At 42.8% G+C, this 25541-nt stretch overlaps 1 protein-coding gene across 3 annotated transcripts in view; it reads right to left on the bottom strand.

Moving 5' to 3' along the window:
• LOC122807251 (uncharacterized protein ZSWIM9-like) overlaps window positions 1–25541 on the bottom strand; it is a 234960-nt gene that overhangs the window by 188776 nt on the left and 20643 nt on the right. For all 3 annotated transcript variants that reach the window (XM_044078353.1, XM_044078362.1, XM_044078343.1), the window contains exon 2: window positions 562–814. In XM_044078353.1, the coding sequence (XP_043934288.1) occupies window positions 562–814 (253 nt within the window). The remainder of the gene's footprint in view (window positions 1–561; window positions 815–25541) is intronic.

Consider the following 25541-nt stretch of genomic DNA (forward strand, 5'->3'; position numbering starts at 1 on the left):
TTTCCTGGTCAACACCATTTGAAAATAAACAATATTACATTAAAAAACATGAAAGTTTAATTTAGTTTTAAACAAAAGCTACACATTTTTCAAACATGATTGCAGGGGAAGAACTTCAACAGCATCTAATCCACATAATATAGTACAGTCAAATCCAACATTTAGTATCAGATTTCATTTTTCAAACATGTAAAAAAGTATGTGGATATACAAAGCAGGAAACATTCTAAACTACATAAAATAAATATGTTCTTTATTTCGATAAAAATAGGATAAGCGCTTCCGTCTCAACTTGTATTAGGAAAGACTTCATCATTTAGTATCAGATTTTGTTATTTACCATTCTATGAAAAAGCTTAGTCTATAACTGGATCACAACTTTATGTTGGCTAATTCAGAAAACAAACAATACACTGATAGATGTACTTCTACAGATTCATTCATGACATCTTACGTTCAGTTTTAGAGGGAATGCGTTATACGTTCAGTTTTAGAGGGAATGTGTTAAACGTCACAATCTCAAAACAGAACTCCACTTAAAATGCTGTAAGTTTTGCTTACCCCCAGGGAAGTTGCACAAAGCTTCCATCAGCTCTGTATTCTTTACAGACCAAGCGAACCCTGCTATACTTGAATGTCTCTGCAACTTCATGACTATACTGGGTATCAAATGTCCTACATTTGTAGATGGAACGGCCATACTGTACATAAAACAAGGCTTTGTTCTTCTCACACCAGCTTTCGAAGTAAGTACAAAAATCTTCCCAGGATGAGAAAGATTTGTTTCTGAGACAGTCACCCATGTTCTGGGGCACTGCAGAAAGACACAAAAAAACAAAATGTCAATATGCTACCCAATACAGATTTATTATTGCTGAATACGTCTTTAACATTGTCTAACATCTAATTTAAGCAAGGTGCACTGTGGCCAGAGGTCTGGGCACAAAGGCAGTATTTTGCAATATACTTCACAATATGACAAAGTGATTTTTGTTTCACTCCAATATTAATTAGTAAACAACTGATACTCACAAATTTCACCAGCTTTTAACTCTACAGTTTAGCTCCAAGTTAATCATACCTCTGTATCAATTTTCTACAAAAAAATGACAAATTCCTTTATACTTAAATAAAGGGAAATGTTAGTTTCTTACAAATCTGTGAACAGTATACATATTATATATTTTTTTACACAACACTCGTGCATCATTTTGATTGAGATAAGGCAAAAAATTAAGACAACCAATCAGTGCTCAATGCAGGATTTCAGTGTTCAGCAGTAGTAAGAGGAAAAAACCCAAAAAGGACTCCCTGACACATGCAGTTAGATTCATAGGTTGGTACTAGGCTATCGACCCTAGGGCGTCTGCAAGCCTAGCCTTAACAATTCCCAATTCCCTGGATATTTCTTTCCACAATATTTACTTCTCCAGGCCCCTGTCTAGCAGGGCGACTGACATGATCCCCGGGGTGAATTTCCTATCTCCCATCCAATATAGGTTCATTTTGATTTCCTATCTCCCATCCAATATAGGTTCATTTTGGGAATCTTATAAAGTCTGTGTTACAAGGGAAAACCGGCAGATGAAAACAGAGTACATTTGAACTCTGAAATGTACTTAAATTAGTTTTGATTAAACATTCATTCAAAAAATTTTATGATGCTCATGTAAAAGAAAGTTGCAAAGTAAACAGATGTCTAAGATTGTGACCGAGCAAAGAGATTCACCTATTAAGGTTCATAGGTTGGTACTAGGCTATCAGCCCTAGGGCCTATACAAGCCTAGCCATAACAATTCCCTGGCTATTTCTTCCCACATTATTTACTTTCCTGGACCTCTGTCTAGCAGGGCGACTGACGTGATCCCTGGGGTGAATTTCCTTTCTCCCATCCAATCGTCAAGGTTCCTCTTGAAGAGGTCCAAAGAGGCACTCTGCTTGACATGTATGGGCAATCTATTCCAGAGTCTGGGGAGTCTCTGGGTCAGGAACCTATCCCTCCAGCATGTTTTGTTTATTGTGATGACAAGGTTTAGATCCCTGGAGCGTGTAGCTCTGAGGGATTGGGATTTGTAGCATGTCCAACAGCTCTGGGTTTGACATGGCCTTGTATGTTAAGCAGAGATCGCCTCCGAGTAGACGATATGCAACAGAGTATAGCTGGAGTTTTTTAAGGCGGTCAGCGTAGGGCATCTGCTTTAGGCCTGTGATTCTTTTAGTGAGGTATTTCTGAGGCCTTTCCAGTTGTTGCAGATGTCTTGAGAGGTACATACCAAATGGGGCATTGTATTCTATAATGGGTCTAATGAGGGATGAGTACAGTGGGACAATGACTTCCTTTTTCTGGATGAAAAGCCCTTCGTGATGAGGTGTGCCACATAGAAGGATTTCCTGACTGTTGTGGCGATGTGGTTATCGAAGGTGAGACCACTGTCCACCTGTGTCCCTAAGTCTCTTATCACACTTTCTGTGTTTAGTGTACTGCCACCTATATGGTAATTCATGGATACATGTTTTTTCCCAAAGGGGATAACAATACATTTCTTGGCATTGAGCTTGAGCCCATGGCTCTGGCACCAAGCATCTGTTTCTGTAAGGCCCTTTTGTAGAGTATCCACATCATTTGGGGATTCAATAATGGCTCCCAGTTTGCAGTCATCTGCAAACTTTGTTAGCCAGAGTCCCTTAGTGTTGACCTGCACTTCAGAGAAGTAGATGCCAAACAACAGCGGCCCCAGGACTGAACCCTGAGGTACTCCACTTGTCACTTGTCTGGAGCTGGATTTGGAGTCAGCTACACGCTCCAGGGATCTACCTGTGGGTTCCATCAGTAAGCCATTTAGCAACCCATTGGGTGACATGGGGATTAATGCCCAACTTAGCAAGTTTATCTATGATTCCAGAGTGGGGGATGGTGTCAAAGGCCTTGGCAAGGTCTAGATAGGCTGTGTGGACCACCTTACCCTTGTCAATGGCTCTGGAGACTGATTCAAAATAGTCAATCAGGTTCAGGAGACAAGATCGGCCCTTCACAAACCCAAACTGTGTGGGGTCCAGTGTTTGAAGGTTGCCAATGTCTTTGTTTATAAGTTCCATGATAATACGCTCCATGGCCTTGCAGATAAGGCTTGTCAGACTGATGGGACGGTAGTTTCCGGGATCCAAGGTGGATCCCCCCTTGTGAATTGGGATAACTGTAGCTCTGCGCCACTCAGTGGGCACGAAACCTGAGGTGATGCTATGATTAAACATGACACTTAGGTGAGGTGCCAGTTCATATTGTAGTTCCTTAAGAAGAACAATGCATTATTTATCGGGAGGAGCAGTCTGAAGCCTCTGCAGTACTACAGGTCGACAATTTTGGAACCATGGCAGTTAGTCTAAAACAATGTAATCGAAAGCCACGTTAAATGCAAAACACTCTACAGTTTTCACCCTACAAAGAGACTTTGTCCCCAGGTAATAATGCACACACAGACTTAAAATAATGGCAAAAGTAAAAAAGATAATGGAGCTGACAGCATGCAGGCCTGTGACTCAATTATAAACAGCAAATGTTAAGTGATATCAGATATAATCGAATAAAAGTCATTTTGTAGTTGAAATATTTCTCAAATGAAAGACAGCTAGCAGGAAATCGCTGTCATTAAGGTAATTTGCTTGAGAACTGTAAACTGGACCCAGAAGTTCTACTTACTCCCTTACTGCTAGTGGGACATCCAACAAGCCAGAAATGGTAGTGTTACATTTTTGCATGTCACACAGGAAAATGTACTCGGAACCAAATCATTTGAGTAATCAAGCAGGTACACATTTGTTGCACTTCAAATAAGCCATGCATCTCATATGCAGATTATTTCTCTAAGTTCCCTTAAATAATCAAACTTGTTGACAAAACAAGTGCAACTGTGAGTGGAGCATTTAAACACTATACCAGAGACAGGGAAAACCTGATGCTGTTATATCTGGTAATGTTCCATAATATAAGAATCAGGAATTCAGATTTGCATCTTCTTCTTCTTTTTTCAGCTCTTCCCGGTTAGGGGTCTCCACAGCAGATCACCTGTCCGCTCATGATTGGCAGTGGAATTTTACGGTGTTGAGTTGCCAGCCCGGTGCCCAACCTTCCACAGAAGGCACACACATGCACGCACTCACACCTAGCGCCAATTTAGTGTGTCCATTCCACCTAGAGAATGTCTTTGGGATGTGGGAGGAAACCGGAGCACCCGGAGGAAACACACATGACCACAGGGAGGACATGCAGACTCCGCACAGAAGGCATCCCAGCCGAGAATCGAACCGGAGAACCTCTTGCTGTAAGGCGACAACGCTAACCGCTGCACCACCATGGCCGCCCAGGAATTCAGATTTGCATACATTTGGGAATTTAGACATGCAATTTTCACTTCATACTACCTGCAATCAAACTGGGAAGACAAAGATGAGGCATACTAAGAGATGGACCCATAGCAAAAGTTTGGGGATGGGATTCAAGACATCTGATATGGAGTACAGCTAGAATGTCTGAATGGTATACGAAGCCCTGTGATTCATAAAAACTGTTACACAGTACAGTAAGCCATTGTATGTGGTCTTACCCCCACTGTGTGGCCACAGTGCTTCATGCATGGAGTATGTATGCAAACGGCTCCCCTCCCCTCATCCAGGACTATATGCAATTTAGAAGTACTATGACAACATGTGTACTGCTCCCAACTACACAAGTTACAGAACTAGCTGGTGTAGTGCATCCAACTGCTGAGATCCCCTACCCCACTAATAAGTGCTGCTCAGCATACGGAGAACACCAGCAGAATTACACAAAGTTTAAAAAAAAAAAAAAAACTTTCTTGCACAGTAGGAAAACTCATACTGGCAGAGTTTTGTATGTTGCAAGCAAATCTAGTACTACAACCATGTCCCTTCCTTCACACAATGGTTTAGTTGAGCTCTCACAACAGACCTATCAGCAACATCATTTGCCAATGTTCCTTAAACTGCCATCATCACTAATGAACATTTTTTAATAAATCGTTGTGTAACATGATGGCACAGCACAGCTCAGAAATGAACAGCTACTGACTAATATATCAAACATAAGCATACCTTACAAAATAACTGTTCCCTGCCATGATGTTCTGTAAAGATATAAAGCAATTTGGTGAATGTGGTGAATTATTTACAGGTGTAATTACAAGTCAACGTCATTCTCTTGTGCACTTGCCTGTCATTACTGCAATCCAGGTCCATGAACTGCTGTACTGACAGATGGTGTACTAGACACAGAATACATTTGCAGAACTGCAAGCAGTACATATGAACGCCCCAGTACAAAGCACAAGAATACCCTACTACAAGGAACTTTTATCAGTTAAACTGTTAATGTACAGTAGTTTGAAATGGAAATTACTTAATTCTACTTCATTAATGATGCCCGAAAAATCAATACAAAGCAAAGGAAATGCTACAGCAAACTAGATGAAACTAATCCATAAAGGAAATACTCAAATAAAATTAGTTGAATTTAATCTTCATGCCTGCAGACAGGAAAGGAAGCTTGGCTGTATTACAGAACATTTTAAGAACAATTTTACATGTATTTAATACTACTGATTTTTAAATCGAAGTCATTTATTTTACTTCTCACTTAGATAAGTGGTCAACTGGACTTTCTTTTACTGGACTTACTGATGTTTTGAACAGCTGTTTATTTATACAACCTAGTTGCTTCGAAAGATGGAAGGAAGCTAGACAGTAGGAATACAAACATTATGGCAAAGTTTGCTACCTTAAACTGAAACAGCTGATAAAGTAGCTGAAACAAGGTCTTAAGTTACTTATGGGAAAAACAGAAAGCTATTAAAAAGGAACTGCAGATATTTGCAAAAGACAAAAACAGAAGCCCAAGGAAGAAGAGCATCTGCAAGTGTCCCAAACCAGTACTGTCACATGAAGGAAAAATAACTGAGAACTGTGACAGAGAAGATCTACAAAAAAAAGGTTATTTTAGCTGAAACCTCGATGCTTTGCCAGAGATGGCCTGCATCTTTCACCCCTGGGTTTCCGGGTACTGGCTAAAGGCTCTTGCCACCCCTATAGTGCCATTTTCAGGCAGAGTTCCAAAGACCAAATTACCACAGTAACAACTGTAAATAAATGCAATCTGAGGGTCATGCTGCTCAACGTTAGAAGTCTAAATCTCAAGATGCACTCAAAGCACCCCTCAAAATGGAGAACATTGACATTTGTGCTGTAACGGAGACCTGGTTTAAAGTGGCAGAAAGCATCCCTGCACTACCAGGCTACAACTCATTCCACACCTTTTGACCCCTGAAACATGGACTGAAGGCCCAAAGGTGGTGGTGTCTCCATATTCATAAAGGATATGCACACCTCCAGACTAGTACCCCAGCATAATGTATATGAGAAACTTCAGGTACAACTAACATTGAGTAAGACTGCAATCCAGGTCATAGCCTGCGACAGGGCCCCAACCATGTCCCTGGACTCTCACTCCATGCTCCTAAGCACCCAGGAATTCTATCAAGGTCCAACCCAACACTTATACTAGGAGACTTCAAACTACCCCTCCCATCAACTGGGAAAACTTCTCGAGCACCAATGCACAGGCCCAATACTTCCTGGAATTCATCAAGTCTAATGCCCTGGACCAGCTCATTCTTACCCCCACTACAGGAAGCAACATCTTTGACTTGGTTATTACTAACATGGGCAACCGTTGCTCTACACAAAACAGTCAATTCCTCCCTGGTTAGATCCGACCACAAATTAATCACCATGGAAATCCACATCTCACCCACACCCCTCACAAAGGTATCCGCCATGAAAAACTTTTCCAAAGGTGACTTTGGACTCCTAAAAGCAGAGGTGGCTAACTTCATAGCACCCATGCCAGTGGAAAGTAGATGCAAGACTGACTAATCATACACCAGTGCACTGTATGAACACATACATAAATGCATGGAACTAGCCATATCCAACAGAACCAAGACGCTGTCCTCCAAAAAAAGGAAGCCAGTCTGGTGGTCCCCTGGCAGTAAAACTCTACAAAAGAAGGAAGAAATTGTTGCAGAAAAAGGTGAAGTCCAAAGACTGGAAAAATTCCCTGATAGCCTCAACAAAAAGTTGAGATCCCTCATCAAAACCTCCAAAGCCAGCTATGAAGGCAGAACTGCGGCAGACACTAAAAACAACCACAAAGCCTTTAGTTATATCAAGAATCTCCATGGCAATACCTAGATTTGCTCTGAGTTACTGCACAATAGTAACTACTATACTGAGCCAACAGATGTTGCCAACATACTAGACGACAGATTCAATGCCAGCTTTACCCCTCTCTCCCCTCTAAAGGAACAATCTCAATACCGGAAGAATGCCAGGCACCCTGCATTACTGCAGCACAGGTTAAAGCTGCATTGTCTGAGGCCAAGAATACAGCTTCCATGGGACCCGGCAATATCCCTGGCTGTGTTCAACATGAATTACAAAGTGAACTGGCACCACATCTGTGTGCTCTGTTCACTCACAGCCTCACCTCAGGCTTTGTCCCTACCGAATGGTGCAGTGCTACAATCATCCCTCTCCATAAAGGAGGAGTGACTACAGACCCTGGAAATTATTGCCCCATTAGCCTGACAAGTCTGATATGTAAGGCTATTGGAGCGCATCATCATGGACCTAATTAACAAGGATATAGGGAATCTCCAAAACTCTAGATCCCATGCAATTTGGTTTTGTGAAAGGTAGATCATGCCTGCTTAACCTGGTTGATTTCTTTGAGTCAGTCACGAGCAGTGGATAAAGGTAAGGCAGTTCATACAGCCTACTTCAATCTGGCCAAGGCTTTTGATACCATTCCTCACTCAGGAATTATTGATAAACTCACCAAAGTAGACATCAACCTCTATATCATTAGGTGGGTTGCAAATTGGCTCACAGACAGAACCCAAAGTAGTGGACTCTAAGTCAGACTGCCGACCAGTCACGAGTGGAGTCCCACAGGGATTGGTCCTGGACCCTCTCCTGTTTAGTTATCTACTTCTCTGAAGTCCAGGCCAACACGAATGGACTCTGGCTGACAAAGGCTGCAGATGATTGCAAGCTGGGAGCCATAATTAACTCCCCAAGTGATGTTGACATCCTACGGAAAGGCCTCACTGAGACCAATGACTGGTGTCAGAACCATGGCCTTAAGCTCAATGTCAAAAAATGTGCCATCATCCCCTTTGGGAAAAGCCCATGAATTACCACATCGATGGTAGTCCACTGAACACAGAAAGTGTCACAAGAGATCTGGGAACACAGGCTGACAGCAACCTCTCTTTTGACCACCGCATTGCCACTGTGGTCAGAAAATCCTAAGTGGCACATCTCATTACCAAGGGTTTTGCATCCACGAAGAAAGAGGTCATCATTTCTCTCTACTCTTCCCTCATTACACCAATCAGAGTATAATGCCCCATTTGGTGTGTGCCACACTAGGCACCTGCAACAGCTGGAAAGGCCACAAAAGTACCACACAAAGAGGATCTTACATGTCCTACATGGACAGACTCAAAAAACTCCAGCTATTCTCAGTCTCATATTGTCTACTAAGAGGCAATCTCTGCTTGACTTACAAAGCCATGTCTGACCCAGCTCTGTTAGAAATGCTACATCTAAAGAAATCCCAATCCCTCTGCACCACAGGCTCCAGAGACCTCAACCTCATTTCCACAATCAACAGAACATGCTGGAGGGAGAGGTTCATAACCCAGAGACTGCCGATGCTCTGGGATAGACTTCCCATACGTGTCAATTAGAACACCTCCCCTTCAAGAGAAATCTTCATGAGTAGATGGGAAATAGAAAGTTCACCCCGGAGATCACTTCAGTGGCTCTACTTGATAAAAGCACTGGGAACTAAAGACGGGCGGCAAAATGTCAGGGCATTTCTATGGGCTAGGCTTGTAAAGGCCCCAGGGCCATTAGCCTAGTACACACCTATGAATCTCCAAGTCATATTATAGCAGAAGCTATCACAATCGTAGTACTGTACATCCAAAGACAATAGACCTGCCAAATACTTCAGAAAAGAAAGGTCACTGAAGATAAGAGTGTAGAACAGTTCAAGAGTTAAACATACTAAAGTTGCATATACTCCAAGACTGATCCATTTTCAATTACAAAATACTGTAAACTACTCACTCTCGTGAAGTACAACTTAATGGAGTGAAATACTGTAGAGCTATCTATTATTGTCAACTCTGTAAACCAATGCATTTATGCTTCTTGGTATTTTCTAGGTCACTCTTGAAAATGGGTTTTATGTAAATGGGCTAACCAATTAATAAAATATAAACAAATAAATACTGCACTCTTTGAAGTTTTACTGTGATACTTTCAAGAAGCAGCACAATGTTCAGCTACAAAAGGCATCCAAAAATGGTATTATACCATTCTGAATTTCATGAATGGAGTTTTGTACTGTGCATAATAGCATATATACATGGTCAGGGATGTCAATGAAACTGTAGTTTGAGAAATATTATGCACAGAAGAAAAAAAGTAACGTTTTTAAATCCTGGTTTGCTTTGAAATCGCTGTCAATAGTAAAAAACTTATGGTTTATTTCACTTCAATATAGATAATACATACACTTCAGAACAGTGGTAGAAGAGGGAAACAAAGCAAAATAAATGACTGTATGCATCCATTCAACTGCTCCTCTAGCCCAATAAAGTTTGCCCTATAAACATCACAGACCAACTTTTACCACTCCTATCCAAAGTTAAACAAAACAGTTCCATGGGCTCTAACACTGTATCTATATGGCAAACTTATTACTGCTAAATTTAACCTTACTGAGCCGGTTCTTAAACTTTTTAATCTCAGACCGTCCAGAGATTACATACCAGGTGTTTGGAGAACTGCTACAGAGATGCCCTTACATAAGGGGAGCCATACCACTGACCCAGATAATTACAGAGCCATTAGTCTTACAAGTCTTGCATGCAGGGGCAGTCAAAGGATAGGCATATGTTTGGAGAACAGGGAACAGAATGTTAGGGATGGCTTGATTATTACTCGTTTTATTTTCTCCATCCTCTTCATTACTCAGAAAACAGATTTTTTTTTAATGAACAGGGAACAGAATGTGAAGTGATGTCTTTACAATGTCCTTCTACCCCCCCCCCCCAATCCTCTACACTACTCAGAAAAGGGAAACTATATTTATTTTTCTATACACTTTGATGATTAAAGTGGTAAGAAAATGTTGAACAAAAATTATTTAGGAGATGGGTGTAGACTCTGCATGTCCTCCTGGCAGTGTAAACCTTGGATAGAGATGATTGTCACTGTTGAAGTGATATCCCCGACCCCATATGCAAAAATAAAATGGGGAAAAGGGGGTTGAGGATGGGTGGAACATTAGAGAAAACTAGAAATAAAATCTAATATACTCATTTTCAAATGAGAAGCCAAAACAAGTCTAAATATGCTGTGCACTTAAAATGTTACTGCTATTATTTTTTTAAGTGTAAACAAACTAAATGCAGAAGGAGAACAGTGAATGGGTTACCTATTGGAAATCAGTAGGAAAAGGATAATACAGTTACGTCAGAATGAGAGTACTTCAAGAGACTGAGTGAGAGGATTTCCTTGCCGTCTGTAACACTTTTCTACAGTTCTGATTTATTTATACTGCCTTGATTCCTACACATTCTGAGGTTGAGCATGTCTTAAACCTATAATCTGCTTTTAATCTAATCCTAAAAGTACACTGCAGAGATCAAATTTCACTCTCCCTATAGATTTAGGGATTTCTAACTCTCATTCTATAAAAAGTAGACCTTATAACTATTGTACCTTAGGCTGGGTGTTAGAATTTAGCATGCTTCTTATATTTTGGCACAGTCATACCCTTCATGTAACTATTATATCTGCATGTAGAACTTAATTTGGCTGTCCAGTATAATCTATACCCCTTATTGGTACTGGAATGGATTGCTGTAAAACTACATTGTCTTTACCTTTACAGTTAGTATGGGATCTTATTTTGCTCTTACCTCATCTACGGCCAGCCTGCTTCCACTTGGCAACATTGTAACAAATGCTTCAAGGTTACCGACTTTCCAGTACCCAGTATTGTTATTTATTACGCAGTCTGTATAGGCACACCCCAATTTATATTAAGATGGTTATGAAATCTCCACTCAAGCCTCCTAGATAACACACAGAGTTCAGCATCTAGACAGTACTATAAGTACCACACACACACACAATACCTGCATGCCCCCTCCAGAAGTCAAAAGGGGTACAAACTGAAGTCTATAAGTCAGACAAAGTCTGCACACACCCACAGCAATTTTTTCATCACTGGTGACTCCACAGTAAGACAAGACTCAACTCCTCATTAAAATGGACAGGAACAGGGTGACAGCAAGCTGTCTTTCTAATCCAGAATCCATGATGTAACAATGGCTCTCGGGTCCCACCACCCCAGTAAATAGGAGTAAAACCTGGTGGTAACTCACCCTGGCTGTGAATAATCTTGCATGCTGTACCGCAGGGATATGCAGAAGGCCATAATAATGCTCAATATGCATCTGTTTGAGAGTAGGAATCTAAACAAAAAGACAAGTGAACCTGTGACCCTTCTAACACACATGCATTTTAGTATCTATGTAATTACAGAGATTTGATTACACTGTACTGAAAGCACTCCCTCCACACTAGATTCCAGTGTTTGTCACACATTCAAACCCACTGGAAACTGTGAGGACGGTGAAAATTCCTAATGATCCTTGCCTACAATTTTGAGTGTGTCAAGTTATAATGAATAAATCACATCACTGCAAATTGCGTATTATCTTCTGTCGCTCTGCTCACCACAATAATTCCAAAACGTTTTTGGCAAGGTCACCATCCAACCCAGCATTATTCTCCTTTGGGAGTTTAACTACCAAACCACCAAATGGCAAACAAACCACCAACACCATATTTTCGGGTCTTAGCTTGTCAATACAAATTAGTTTGAAATAAATTGTCAGTTGCCCTACTAGAGGTCTTAATATGCTTGATCTTATCCTCATGATCAAGGCTCTTCCTTGTACTTGCTTTGTACCTCCCACTCCCAGTTAACATGACAACAAATCCATTTCCTTCTCTCTCTTAATGCCAGATGTACCCCCATTGCAAATGCTACCAACTTCATAAACTTCTCCAAAGCAAACCTGTTACAACTCATAGACGGCCTAAATACATTCCAACACACCTATTGATCCTGTTGTTAGAACTGCTACTTACACATCTGAATTCTACTCACAGTTATATGGATGCACGGAGTACAGCATCCTTATTCACTGTAAACGTAGTGGAAATTTAAGAACAAACCTTTACAGTGGAAAACACAAATCAGTAAATTAACAAAAATAAATACTCAATTCATACAATAATCTCCACCCCCCAAACACAAAAGTACTGCCAACAATCCACCAAAAACCTTCAATGTATCATGAGAAAGTGCAAGTCAAGAGCAAACTTAAGATAGCCACGTTATAAAACATAATTTCTTCAACTATGTCAGGAAAATATAAAGTAAAACCCAATTATGCTTTGATCTCATCTATAACAGTACAAACCAATGGGATCCTAAGGAGGTAGACAATATCCTAGGTGGTTAATTTATCACCAACGTTACTACACTCATTCAAGTTCCTTCTCCATCCCCCAATGCCTGTCCTAAGAACACCATACACTACCTTCTATCAACCCTAACCAAAGCTAAATACAACAGTTTCATGCACTCTGACATTGTACCCATGTGTCAACTTATTACTGCTAAATTTAGCCTTGATGAGCTTTTTAATCTCAGCCCTTCCAGAGATTACATTATATATCAGATTGTTTGGAGAACTACCACTGAGACGTCATTACATAAGAGGAGCCATTCGACCAATTTAAATAAATAGTTACAGACTCACTAGTCTTACCACTTTTGCATGCAAGGCCATTGCAGTACGTACCCAAGCCAATTAATAGAGACACAGGAAACCTCTCGGTCCCTGATCCAAAACAATTTATCTCTGTCAAGGACAGATACCATCTTCTTATCCTTGTACATTTCTTCGACGTCATTACATAAGAGGAGCCATTCGACCAATTTAAATAAATAGTTACAGACTCACTAGTCTTACCACTTTTGCATGCAAGGCCATTGCAGTACGTACCCAAGCCAATTAATAGAGACACAGGAAACCTATCGGTCCCTGATCCAAAACAATTTATCTCTGTCAAGGACAGATACCATCTTCTTATCCTTGTACATTTCTTCAAAAAGGTCACTGCAGACACACACAATGGTTAACCTGTTCACACAGCTTATCTTAAACTAGCAAAAGCCTTCAATATTATCCCCCAAGCATGTAAATAACACAAATCATTACAAAGTCTACTGGATAACTAACTGGCTGACATAGCACACAAAGTAAAAGCTGCAGAATCTTTCCATGAATGTCAAAAGTTAGAGTCCCATATGACTCATTACTAGACCTGCTCTTTTTCGGCATTTATTTCTCCTACATCCAAGCTAATGTTCCAGGCCTTTGCCTAATTAAGCTTACTGATGACTGCATACTGACTGCAAATGTCAGTCCACCTTCCAACACACACAAGCACTCTGGAAAACAGCTGACTAAGTCAAATCCAGGTGTTTGCCAAACAGTGTCAAGTTAAATGCAACAAAATGCATTGTGTTTCTATTTGGCAAACAGAGGTTTCTTCCTCTTATCATATAAGCAACACACCTCTCCAAAACTATATGGCCATCAGGGACATTTGCACATATGCTGCCACCTCTTTAACAAAAGCAGTCTGGAAATCCTTATATCTGGCTGAATCAATGTCCAATGGTATCTCCTGTAATTAAAATAAAAAAGTCCCCTTGTACTCATTCCTTGCAAGGCTCATCCTTGATTACATGCTCCATTTGGCATACATCTTTCTAAACATACTGTTCAACTTAACGAGGCCTCGGAGCTTAACTAAAAAGGTCACTGGTCTCAAGCCCCTTAGTTGCCTAGATAGACTGGTAGTCTGCTCCTTATTCGCAAGTCTCCCACAGACTTCTTTGCTGTGACTTTTGCCTTGTTTTATAAGTCATGAAAAACCCTGCCTTAATAAGCCTCCTGCACCTCTGCACAACCAATAGCGCCACAAGCATCCACTCCAGGATCTCAACCTACATTAATAAATAAGACTTGTTGGTAGGATAGTTACCTAACCCAATGCAATCCACACCTACAAAACAAGCTCCCCCTACAAATCAAACACAGCAGTACCCTGGTCACTTTCAAAGATCATCTTCATGACACTGCTTGCCTAATATCAAACCAAGAATCTATGCATTGGGCAGCATATACTCTTTATATGAAAAAGCCCAATGTACTTCCTGACATTGGAGGAAGGCTCAAGGACCTTTAGCCAGTTTGAAAGACTCACTATGGTGCAAATCGAGAACCTATGCTATAACAGAATAAAGAAAAGTAAAGAAGAAAAACATTTGATTTCTTCTGAAAATGTAATTAAGCTTCCTGATAAAAGTCAAATTTAATATAAAGCATTAAATGAAAGGATTCTGTTATAAATAACTGCATCTCCTTTAATTAACGCATTATTATAAACCTTAGGAGTTTGTCAATTAAAACAGCAATGGTGTCAAGGTCTTAAAGCACATCCAAACTAAGAGTCAAACATGGGCAGTACAGTGCATAGCAGTGCCGCCTCACAGCAAGAGGGTCCTCAGTTTGATTCTTGGCTGGGGTGTCTTCTGTGTGCAGTCTGCACATCCTCCCTGTGTTTGTGTTCACGAGGGTTTCTTCCGGGTACTCTGGTTTTCTCCCACATTCCAAAAACATGCATTAAGTGGGCTGGACACTAAATTGGCCATAGGTGTGAGTACATGATGTGGAAGAACTACTGCTGCAAGGCTAGCCATAGTGTAAACCTTGCCTCTAGATGACTGTCACAAGTGACACTGACACCCATGTGCACAAATGGGAAAAAGGGGTTGTAGATGGATGGAATAGAAGACTTTTATATGGCTTTTAAAGTATACAACAAAGTCTAGAAGATTCAGGAGTTTTGCTTGGAAGTGTTTACATAAACAATTTTAGACTCCAAATAATCTTTTCTCAGGTAGATGGCAAATGATGGAGGTGTGATGTGGAAGAAAAATTACTGGAAACATGTTTTGGGAGGATAATGAGTTGGAAGACTAACAATTCCCTACAGAGTACTCTTGTCTGGAATACTGGGTGTGCAAATGAGTCTAAGGAAAATAGAAGTTATGTACTCACCATAATGTTCCAGGTTTGTTGTCCTTGATCTCACCTTCGCTCTTGTTGGTTGGGTTTGGCGCCGATCCTCGGCTCCGACTCTGCCGCATTCTAAAGCTCGAGAGCTTCCTCTGGCTCAAGGATAGACCCTATCCCATCATACATTCAACAATTAGCTAAGCTTCTGGTGTCATTCAAAGGGGATACAGTATCTGTCTGCCTGGGATGACATGATCGACAAACCACAATGCTTTGCCAGAGATGGTCTGCACCTGTCACCCCTGGGATTCAGGTTCCTGGCTAAAGTTCTTGCCACTCCTAAAAGGTAATGCTACTCAATGCTAGAAGTCTAAACCTCAAAATGCACTCCCTCGAGGCACTCCTAAAAATGGAGAACATTGATATCTGTGCAGTAACAGAGAAGGTTCAAGACTCCAGAGAGCACCCCTGCAAATATCACACTTTTCGGCCACCAAACCAAGACCGAAACATTAAAGGTGGAGGAGTATCCATATTCACCAAGGATATTCACACCTCCAGGCTAGTTGCCTAACACAATGCATCCGAAATTCTCCAGGTGCAACTAACACTAGGTAAGACTGCAATCCAAATTGCAGCTTGCTACAGATCCCCCACTATACCCCAAGATTCGCACTGCACCTTTCTAAACATACTGGAAAATATTAACATACAACCAAACACCCCAATACGGGTTATTTCAACTACCCTACCATTAACTGGGAAAACTACTCGGGTACCAACACCTTTTTCCAATGGTTCTTGGAATTCATAAATTCCAATGCCCTGGATCAACTAATCCATTGTCCCACCAGGGCCTCCAATATCCTTGACCTGGTCATTACCAACATGGGAGATAGATGCTCTACACCAATGGTCACCCCCTCATTGGTCAGGTCTGACCATAAGCAAATCACCCTTGACATCCACATCCCACCCCCCAGTAAGGAAACCTCCGTAAAAAACTTCTCCAAAGCCAACTTCATGCTACTCAAGTCAGAAGTGACAAACTTCATGACACCCATGCAGACGGGAACTGAAAGTTCGACTGCTGAATCCTACACTAAGGCACTCTGAGCGCATCCACTCATGCATAAATCGTGCCATCCCAAATAGAACCAAGATGCTCTCCTCCAAAAAAGGAAGCCAATTTGGTGGTCCCCTACCATAAACCAACTATACAACAGAAGGAAGAAACTGTTGCAGAAAAGAGGAAAATCCCAGGATGCAAAAAACTCCCTTACCAGCCTCAGTAAGAAGCAGAGATCCCTCATAAACACCTCCAAAGCTAATTACAAAAATTGCCAAATATTCCAAAGACAACCACAAGGCATTCTATAGTTATGTCAAGAATCTAAATGGCAATGCTCAGATCTGCCCTGAGCTACAACCAAATAGCACTAAATATACTGATCCCAAGGATATTGCCAATATCCTTGGCAGATAAATTTAGTGCCAACTTCACCCCCTAAAGGGTCCATCTCAATAACAAAAGACTGCCAAATTCCGGTAATCACAGCCATACAGGTAGAAAATGCACTCTCCAAAGCTAAGAATACAGCATCCATGGGACCAGATGACATCCTGGGCTGTGCACTACATGAACTACAAAATTAACTGGCACCTCACTTAAGTGTCATGTTTAATCATAGCCTCACCTCAGGCTTCGTGCCCACTGAGTGGCGCACAGCTAGAGTTATCCACTCCACAAGGGGGAATCCACCGTCCCATCAGTCTGACGAGCCTGATCTGCAAGGGCATGGAACGCATTATCATGGAACTTATAAACAAAGACATCGGCAACCTTCAAACACTGGACCTCACCCAGTTTGAGTTCGTGAAGGGCCGATCTTGTCTCCTGAACCAGACTGACTTCTTCGAATCAGTCTCCAGAGCTGTGGACAAGGGTAAGGCAGTCAACACAGCCTATCTGAACCTCGCCAAGGCCTTCGACACCATCCCCCACTCTGGAATCATAGATAAACTTACTAAGCTGGGCATAAATCCCTACGTCACTCAATGGGTTGCCAACTGGTTTACTGACAGAATCCAGACTGTAAAATTAGCCAACTCCAAATACAGCTCCAGATAAGTGGAGTACCTCAGGGTTCAGTCCTGGGACTGCTCTTGTTGGGGCATCTACTTCTCTTAAGTACAAGCCAACACTAAGGGACTCTGGCTAACAAAGTTCGCAGATGACCGCAAACTGGGAGCCATTATTGAATCCCCAAATGATGTGGATATTCTCCAAAAGGGTCTTACAGAAACAGATGCTTGGTGCCAGAGCCATGGGTTCAAGCTTAATGCCAAGGAATGTTTAGTTATCCCCTTTAGGAAAAAACATGTACCCATGAATTACCACATAGGTGGCAGTATACTAAACACCGAAAGTGCGATGAGAGACTTAGGGACACAGGTGGACAGTGATCTCACCTTCGATAACCACATCGCCACAACACTCACGAAATCCTTTTATGTGGCACACCTCATCACTAAGGGCTTTTCATCCAGAAAAAAGGAGGTCATTGTCCCACTGTACTCATCCCTCATTAGGCCCATTATAGAGTACAACGCTCCGTTTGGTATGTACCTCACAAGACATCTGCAACAGCTGGAAAGGCCACAGAAATACCTCAAAGAATCACAGACCTAAAGCAGATGCCCTATGCTGATAGTCTAAAAAAACTCCAGCTATACTCTGCGGCATATCGTCTACTCAGAGGCGATCTCTGCTTAACATACAAGGCCATGTCAAACCCTGAGCTGCTGGTCATGCTCCACTTAAAGAAATTCCAATCCCTCAGAGCCACACACTCCAGGCATCTAAACCTTTTCATAATAATGAACAAAACATGCTGGAGGGATAGGTTTCTCATCCAGAGACTCCCCATACTCTGGAATAGACTGCCCATACATATCTAGCAGAGCGCCTTCAAAATGAACCTTGACGATTGGATGGGAGATAGGAAATTCACCCAGGGATCATGTCAGTCCCCCTACTAGACAGGGGTCCAGGGAAGTAAATATTGTGGGAAGAAATATCAAGGGAATTGTTATGGCTAGGCTTGTATAGACCCTAGGGCCGATAGCCTAGTACCAATCTATGAACCTATACCTAGCAAGAGTTACCCAGATCTCGTTTGTGATAACCCATGACACTAAAGTACAATATGCAGATATATAAACTATAGGCATATATAAATATATGTGTGTGTGTGTATGTGTATATAGATATAGATATAGATATAGATATAGATATAGATATAGATATAGATGTCACCTTCATTTCGTCTACAGTTCATTTCACCGACAACCAAGTCATCAGGCCCAATTCACTGAAACTTCATTTCACCGACACTCATTTCGTCGAAAATGATATATGGCCTATTCCCCACTGTAGAGCAACCCTGGAGTTAGAATATATAGTAAGGGGGGTGTGGGGGGCATAGCCCCCCACATATCAAATGTTTTACAGTATACAGATGCATTCTTACAAGTGCAATGAATAACTATTACCAACAAATCATTCTAGAATCCCAGTATGTGGGGGGCTTTGCCCCCACACCCCCCTTACTATATATTCTAACTCCAGGATCGCTCTACAGTGGGTAATAGGCCATATAACATTTTCGACTAAATGAAATGTCAGTGAAATGAAGTTTCAGTGAACTGGGCCTGCTGAGTTGAGTGTCGGTGAAATGAACTGTCGACGAAATGAAGGTGATCCATATATATATATATATATATATATATATATATATATATATATATATATATATATACACACACATTATATATATATATATATATATATATATATATATATATATATATATATAAACTCACCAAGTCATTAGTAGAAGGACTCAGTCTACCCAACTCATAAGGCAGGAAGGGAATCAAGGCCTATATAGCCAAAAATGGATAATTCCTCTCGATCATCCAGGAGGGGGAAGGAGAGATCAAGGACAACAAACATGGAACGTTATGGTGAGTACATAACTTCTTTATGTTATGTTGTCCCTATCTCACCCTCCTTCTTGTTGGTTGGGACCACGTCCCCAACACCTTCTTCTTGGATGGCTCAATGGAACAGATTCTTCAGAACCGTAGAACCAAAGGATGCCCTGTTCCGGGAGGCCACAACTACTTTGTAATGAGTGATGAAGGTATGGGGATTAACCCATGTAGCTGCTGCACAAACTGAGTCTAAAGGCAGCCTGGCCTTAAAGGCAGTAGGTAGACAAGGCCCTAGTTGAGTGTCCTCGAATCTTTCCTGGGAGCTGTTTGCTCACAGTTATAGACGTAAGTGATAGTGTCTGAAAGCCATTTTGATAGAGTTACTTTTGAGAATGAAGTTCCATTTCTATTCTCTGCAAAAGATACAAACAATTGGCCAGATTTTCTGAATTCCTGTGTTTTGTGCAAGTAAAAACGTAACTGCCTATGAACATCCAGTTGGTGGAGTTTATACTCTGCCTTGTTGCCATGATCCAGGAAGAATACAGGTAGTTGTATTGATTGGTTCAGATTGAACTCTGAGCAAACCTTTGGTAGGAAGGAGGGGTTGGTTCTGAGAGAAACCCTATTTTGTGGAAAATTAAATAAGGGGGATGAATGGATAGAGCTTGTAATTCTAATACCCTCCTGAGGTAATGGCGGTCAAGAAAATAGTTTTCCAAGTCAAAAATTTTAGACAACAAGTATTAGCCATTTCGAACAGAGGAAGAATCAAGGCAGCTAGGACTACATTTAGATTCCAAGGAGGAGGTAGTTCTCTTATTGGGGGTATCAAAAGGATAGTACCCTTTAGAAAGGCTTTGCATAGCCTGTGGGACATAACATTGGAACCCATTTCTCCCACATGAAAGTTGGAAATAGCAGCAGCTAGATGAACTCGGATAGCTGCTGCTGCTCCTTGGTTAAAGGTTTCAGAGAGAAATTAGAGGATCTTTGAAATAGGTGCAGTAAAAGGATCAATACTATTTTTGGCTGCCCAACAACAGAACAGTTTCAATTTGCTAGAATAAAGTTTGCTCATTGAGGATTTGTGAGAGGAAATTAGAATATGTTGTACTGCAGGGGAGATGTTAGGACACCTGGCTAAGACAGGAAGTGGAGGAACCAAGCTGTCAACTTAGGGGTCTGTAAGGAAGGGTGGAGTGTACCCAACTGATGCACCAGCAGATCTGGAACTGGGTCCAGGATCCAAAGCTCCTCCTGGATATGGGGCCATAGAAACGGGAACCAGATTTGACGAGGTCAGTAAGGGGCAATGAGTATTAGCTTGCAGCCCAACAATTTTGCTTTCTGAAGAACCTTGGGTATCAGAGGGAACAGGGGAAAGGCATACAGAAGTCCCGGGGGCCAATCGTGAACAAGTGCATCCCTGGGTGATTGTCCCAGTGGGTGGACTAGGGCAAAATAGGTGCTGCATTTGGCAATGATGGAGGTGGCAAAAAGGTCCCAGCAAGGCTAGCCCCAATTGCGAAAAATCTGGTTCGCAATATCCTGCTTCAGGTACAACTTGTGAGGCATAAGGACAGCCCTGCTTAGCTTGTCCACTATCACACTGGATTTCCCCGGAATGTGCGTCGCAATCAAGAAGCACTGGGAAGACATTGTCCACTGCCACACTCAGACCCTCTCAAAACAAGGGGTAGGGATCGTGTTCTGCCTTGTTTATTGACATACCATACTATTGACATGTTGCCCATCTGAAATGCAATCGTCCCTGTGGGTAGAGAGCTGTGTAGTGCTTGTAATGCCGGCAGCACCGCTCTCATCTCTAGGATGTTGATGTGCAAGTGGTACTTGTTGCCAAGTCCCATGAACAGTCTGTCCCAGATAATGCCCCCCCCCCCAATCTGGGAAGCATCAGTGGTCACTGTGGCCACTGGTTGGGGGGAGGACAAACGGTCTGCCTATCGTCAGCTGTGTAGACTGAAGCCACCATTTTAGGTCCTTCTTGCAGGTCTCTGTGATGAGAATTTCGTGGAACATGGGTAGATCTTGCATGGACCACAGGAAACACTGTAATAACCTGTCACCCCTGGGATTCCGGATACTTGCTAAGGCTCTTGCTGCCCCTACAGTGCCTTTTTTAGGCAAGGTTCAAATAACAAATTCACCACCATAACAGGAATAGGCAAGCAAAAACTGAGGGTAATGCTACTAAATGCTAGAAGTCTAAATCTCAAAATGTACTCACTCGAGGCACTCCTTAAAATGGAGAACATCGATATCTGTGCAGTGACTGAGACCTGGTTCAAGGCTCCAGACAGCACCCCTGCACTATCAGGCTATAACTCATTCCACACTTTTCTGCCATGTAACCTGGACCGAAACACCAAAGGTGGAGGTGTGTCCATATTCATTAAAGACATCCACACAACAGCACCCCTGCACTATCAGGCTATAACTCATTCCACACTTTTCTGCCATGTAACCTGGACCGAAACACCAAAGGTGGAGGTGTGTCCATATTCATTAAAGACATCCACACATCCAAGCTAGTTGCTCAGCATAATGCATCCAAGGTTATCCAAGTGCAACTAACTCTGGGCAAAACTGCAATCCAAATTGTAGCTTGCTACATATTCCCCACCATGCCCCAGGATTCCCACTCCTCTTTTCTTGATGTAATGGAAAATATTAGGGTTCAACCAAACACCGTAATAATGGGCGACTTCAACTACCCCACCATTAACTGGGAAAACTACTCGTGTCCTTAGCTCAACGCTTTCTGGAATTCATAAACTCCAATGCCCTGGAACAACTTATCCACACCCCCCCAACAGGGGCAACAATATCCTAGACCTAGTCATTACCAGCATGAGTGACCGGTGTTCCACACATGAAGTCAACTCCTCGTTGGTCCGATCCGACCATAAGCTAATCACCCTTGATATCCGCATCCCACCCCCCATTAAGGAAACCACAGTAAAAAATTTCTCCAAAGCCAACTTCATGCTTCTTAAGACAGAAGTGGCGAACTTCATGACACCCATGCAGATGGACAATACAGTTACAACTGCTGAATCCTACACAAATGCACTCTATAAGCACTTACACGAGTGTATGGATCGTGCTATCCCAAACAGAACCAAGACGCTATCCTCCAAAAAAAGGAGCCAATCTGGTGGTCCCCTGCCATAAACAAACTGTACAACCGAAGGAAGAAACTGTTGCAAAAGAGAGTTAAATCCCATGAGTGGAGGAGCTCCCTGGTCAGCCTCAGTAAGTAGCTGAGATCCCTTACAAGATTCTCCAAAGCTAGCTACGAAAACAAAATCGCCACTAATTCAAAGGACAACCACAAAGCATTCTATAGCTATGTCAAGAATCTCGATGGCAACACACAAATCTGCTCTGAGTTACAGCACAAAGGCAAGAAAATTACAGAACCAACTGATATTGCCAACATCCTGGCAGATAGGTTCAGTGCTAACTTTACCCCCCTCTCACCCCCTAAAGGGCCCATATCTATACAGGAAGAATGCAGAGTCCCTGTAATCACAACTACGCAGGTAAAAGCTGCACTCTCTAAAGCCAAAAACAGTGTCCATGGGACCGGACAACATCCCAGGCTGCATTTTATACGAACTTCAGAAAGAACTGGCTCCCCACTTAAGCACCATGTTCAATAATAGTCTCGCATCAGGCTTTGTGCCCACTGAATGGCGCACAGCAACAGTTATTCCACTCCACAAAGGGGGAGCCACCACTGATCCCAGGAACTATTGACCTATTAGCCTGATGAGCCCGGTCTGCAAGGCCATGGAACGTATCATGGAACTCAAACAAAGACATTGGTAACCTCCAAACTTTGGATCCCACCCAGTTCGGGTTTGTGAAAGGCAGATCATGCCTCCTGAACCTGATCGACTTCTTTGAGGCAGTCACCAAAGCCGTAGATGAGGGTAGGGTGGTTCACACAGCCTATCTTGACCTCGCCAAGGCTTTCGACACCATCCCCTATTCTGGAATTATAGCTAAACTCACTAAACTAGGTATAAATCCCTACGTCACAAGATGGGTTGCCAACTGGCTCACTGACAGAACCCACACTGTAAAAGTTGCAGACTCCAAATCTGACCTCAAAGCAGTGACAAGTGGAGTACCACAGGGTTCCATCCTGGGACCTCTCCATTTTGGTATCTATTTCTCTGAAGTACAGGCTAACACAGAAGGCCTCTGGCTAACGAAGTTCACAGATGACTGCAAACTAGGAGCCATAGTCAAGTCCCCAAATGATGTGGACATCCTACAGAAGGGCCTCGCTGAGACAGATGCCTGGTGTCAAGAGCCATGGCCTCAAGCTCAATGCCAAAAGGTGCAGTGTCATCCCCTCTGGTAAAAACTCTGCACCCATGAACTACCACATAGGCAGCAATCTACTTAACACCAAATGCGTGATAAGAGACCTTGGGACTCAGGTGGACAGTAGTCTCACCTTTGATAGTCACATCACCACAGTAGTCAGGAAGTCCTTCTATGTGGCACACCTCATCATAAAAGGGTTCTCATCCAGGAAAAAAAAGAGAGGTCATTGTTCCCCTCTACTCCACACTCATTAGACCCATTATAGAGTACAACGCCCCTTTTGGAATGTACCTCACAAGACATCTGCAGCAGCTGGAAAGGCCACAGAAGTACCTCACAAAGAGGATTACTGGCCTCAAACAAATGCCCTACACTGACCGCCTCAAAAAACTCCAGCTTTACTCCATAGCATATCGCCTACTCCGAGGTGATCTCTGCCTAACATATAAAGCTATGTCAAACCCAAAGCTGTTGGACATTCTACACCTAAACAAATCCCAATCCCTCCAAGCTACATGCTCTAGGGACCTAAACCTTGTCACCACAATAAACAGGACATGCTGGAGGGATAGATTCCTGTCCCAGAGACTTCCCATACTATGGAACAGGCTACCCATCTATGTCAAGCAAAGTTCTTTATTAGCACTTTTCAAGAAAAATCTTGATGAGTGGATGGGAAATAGGAAATACACCCCGGGGATCACTTCTGTGTCTCTACTCGACAGTGGCACGGGAAAATAACTTTCTTGGGTAGCGTAAGCCAGGGAATCTTGGGTAGCGTAAGCCAGGGAATCTTGTTGGCTAGGCTTACGTAGGCCCTTGGGCCAATAGCCTAGTACCTACCTATGAACATCCAAGAGGTGGAGGGTCGGGAACCGAATGCATCCAGGTACACAGACTCGTCTTCAGAAGGGGGAAAGGGACTTCCAGCCACCCCTCTGCTTGAGGAGTTCCAGGATGTCTGAGAATGAGACATCCTCAAAGGGGGACCGTGGGGACACGTCTCGAGTCCTCCAAGTCCGTATCGATGTCAAAGATTCAGGGAGTCCAAATGCTTCCTCTTACATGTACTCTTCCAAGGGACCTCCTCAGAGGGGTGCTCTGTGGAGGTTTCAGAAGAGGGTGGGGTTGCCCAATGGGGTGTCCTGTGGCATTGGTTCCCTATACTTAGAATGGAGGGGTGGTGAGAAGGAAGACACTGGCTCTGTAGGGGACGGAGTAGCTGAAGCCAAGGGCAGAGCTGTCTGAGAGGACAGCACACTCATCATCTCGAAGGCACCACGATCCTGGCCCGAGAGGGTCCCCGGCTCTGAAGAGTCAAGAGACCTCTCCCGCACCGAGGGCGATGGCTCCGAGGCTGATGTGGGAGCCAAGCTCACCTGCACAGAAGCTCCAAGAGGGAGAGCAGGGTCGGACAAGGGTCCGATATCGCTCCCCCCTTGGAGCCGAGGGAGTGTTGGCCCCCAGATCCCTCAATAGAAGGTGGTATCGTGGAGATCGGAGCGGATGTCAGAATGCGACCGGAGGTTTTCGGAACCAACTGTTTCACCACAATGACTTCCATGCACTCCGCCTCTGAGCTCAAGGGAGTCGAAGGAGGAATAGACAATCTGGGAGGTTGTATAGTCGGCTCCACATCCATACGGGCTGGGCTCGATAAGATTTTTTGCTAGAGCCGGTGTCTTGAGTAGCCACTTCACCACCATCCCCACATCATCGTCCGAAAGGCTCCTGGATGACCAAGAGGAGTGGGGGATGATCAGTGACTGCCCGCCACAGACTGGAGAAGCAGGGACTGTGGAGTGGACTGCACCAGTTCCAAGGAAGGAGACCTTTTTCTTTTGTGACTCCTAGATG

This window comes from Protopterus annectens, chromosome 1.part1 (genome assembly GCF_019279795.1).
Source record: "Protopterus annectens isolate FY-2018-M chromosome 1.part1, PAN1.0, whole genome shotgun sequence".
Classification (NCBI taxonomy): Eukaryota; Metazoa; Chordata; order Ceratodontiformes; family Protopteridae; genus Protopterus; species Protopterus annectens.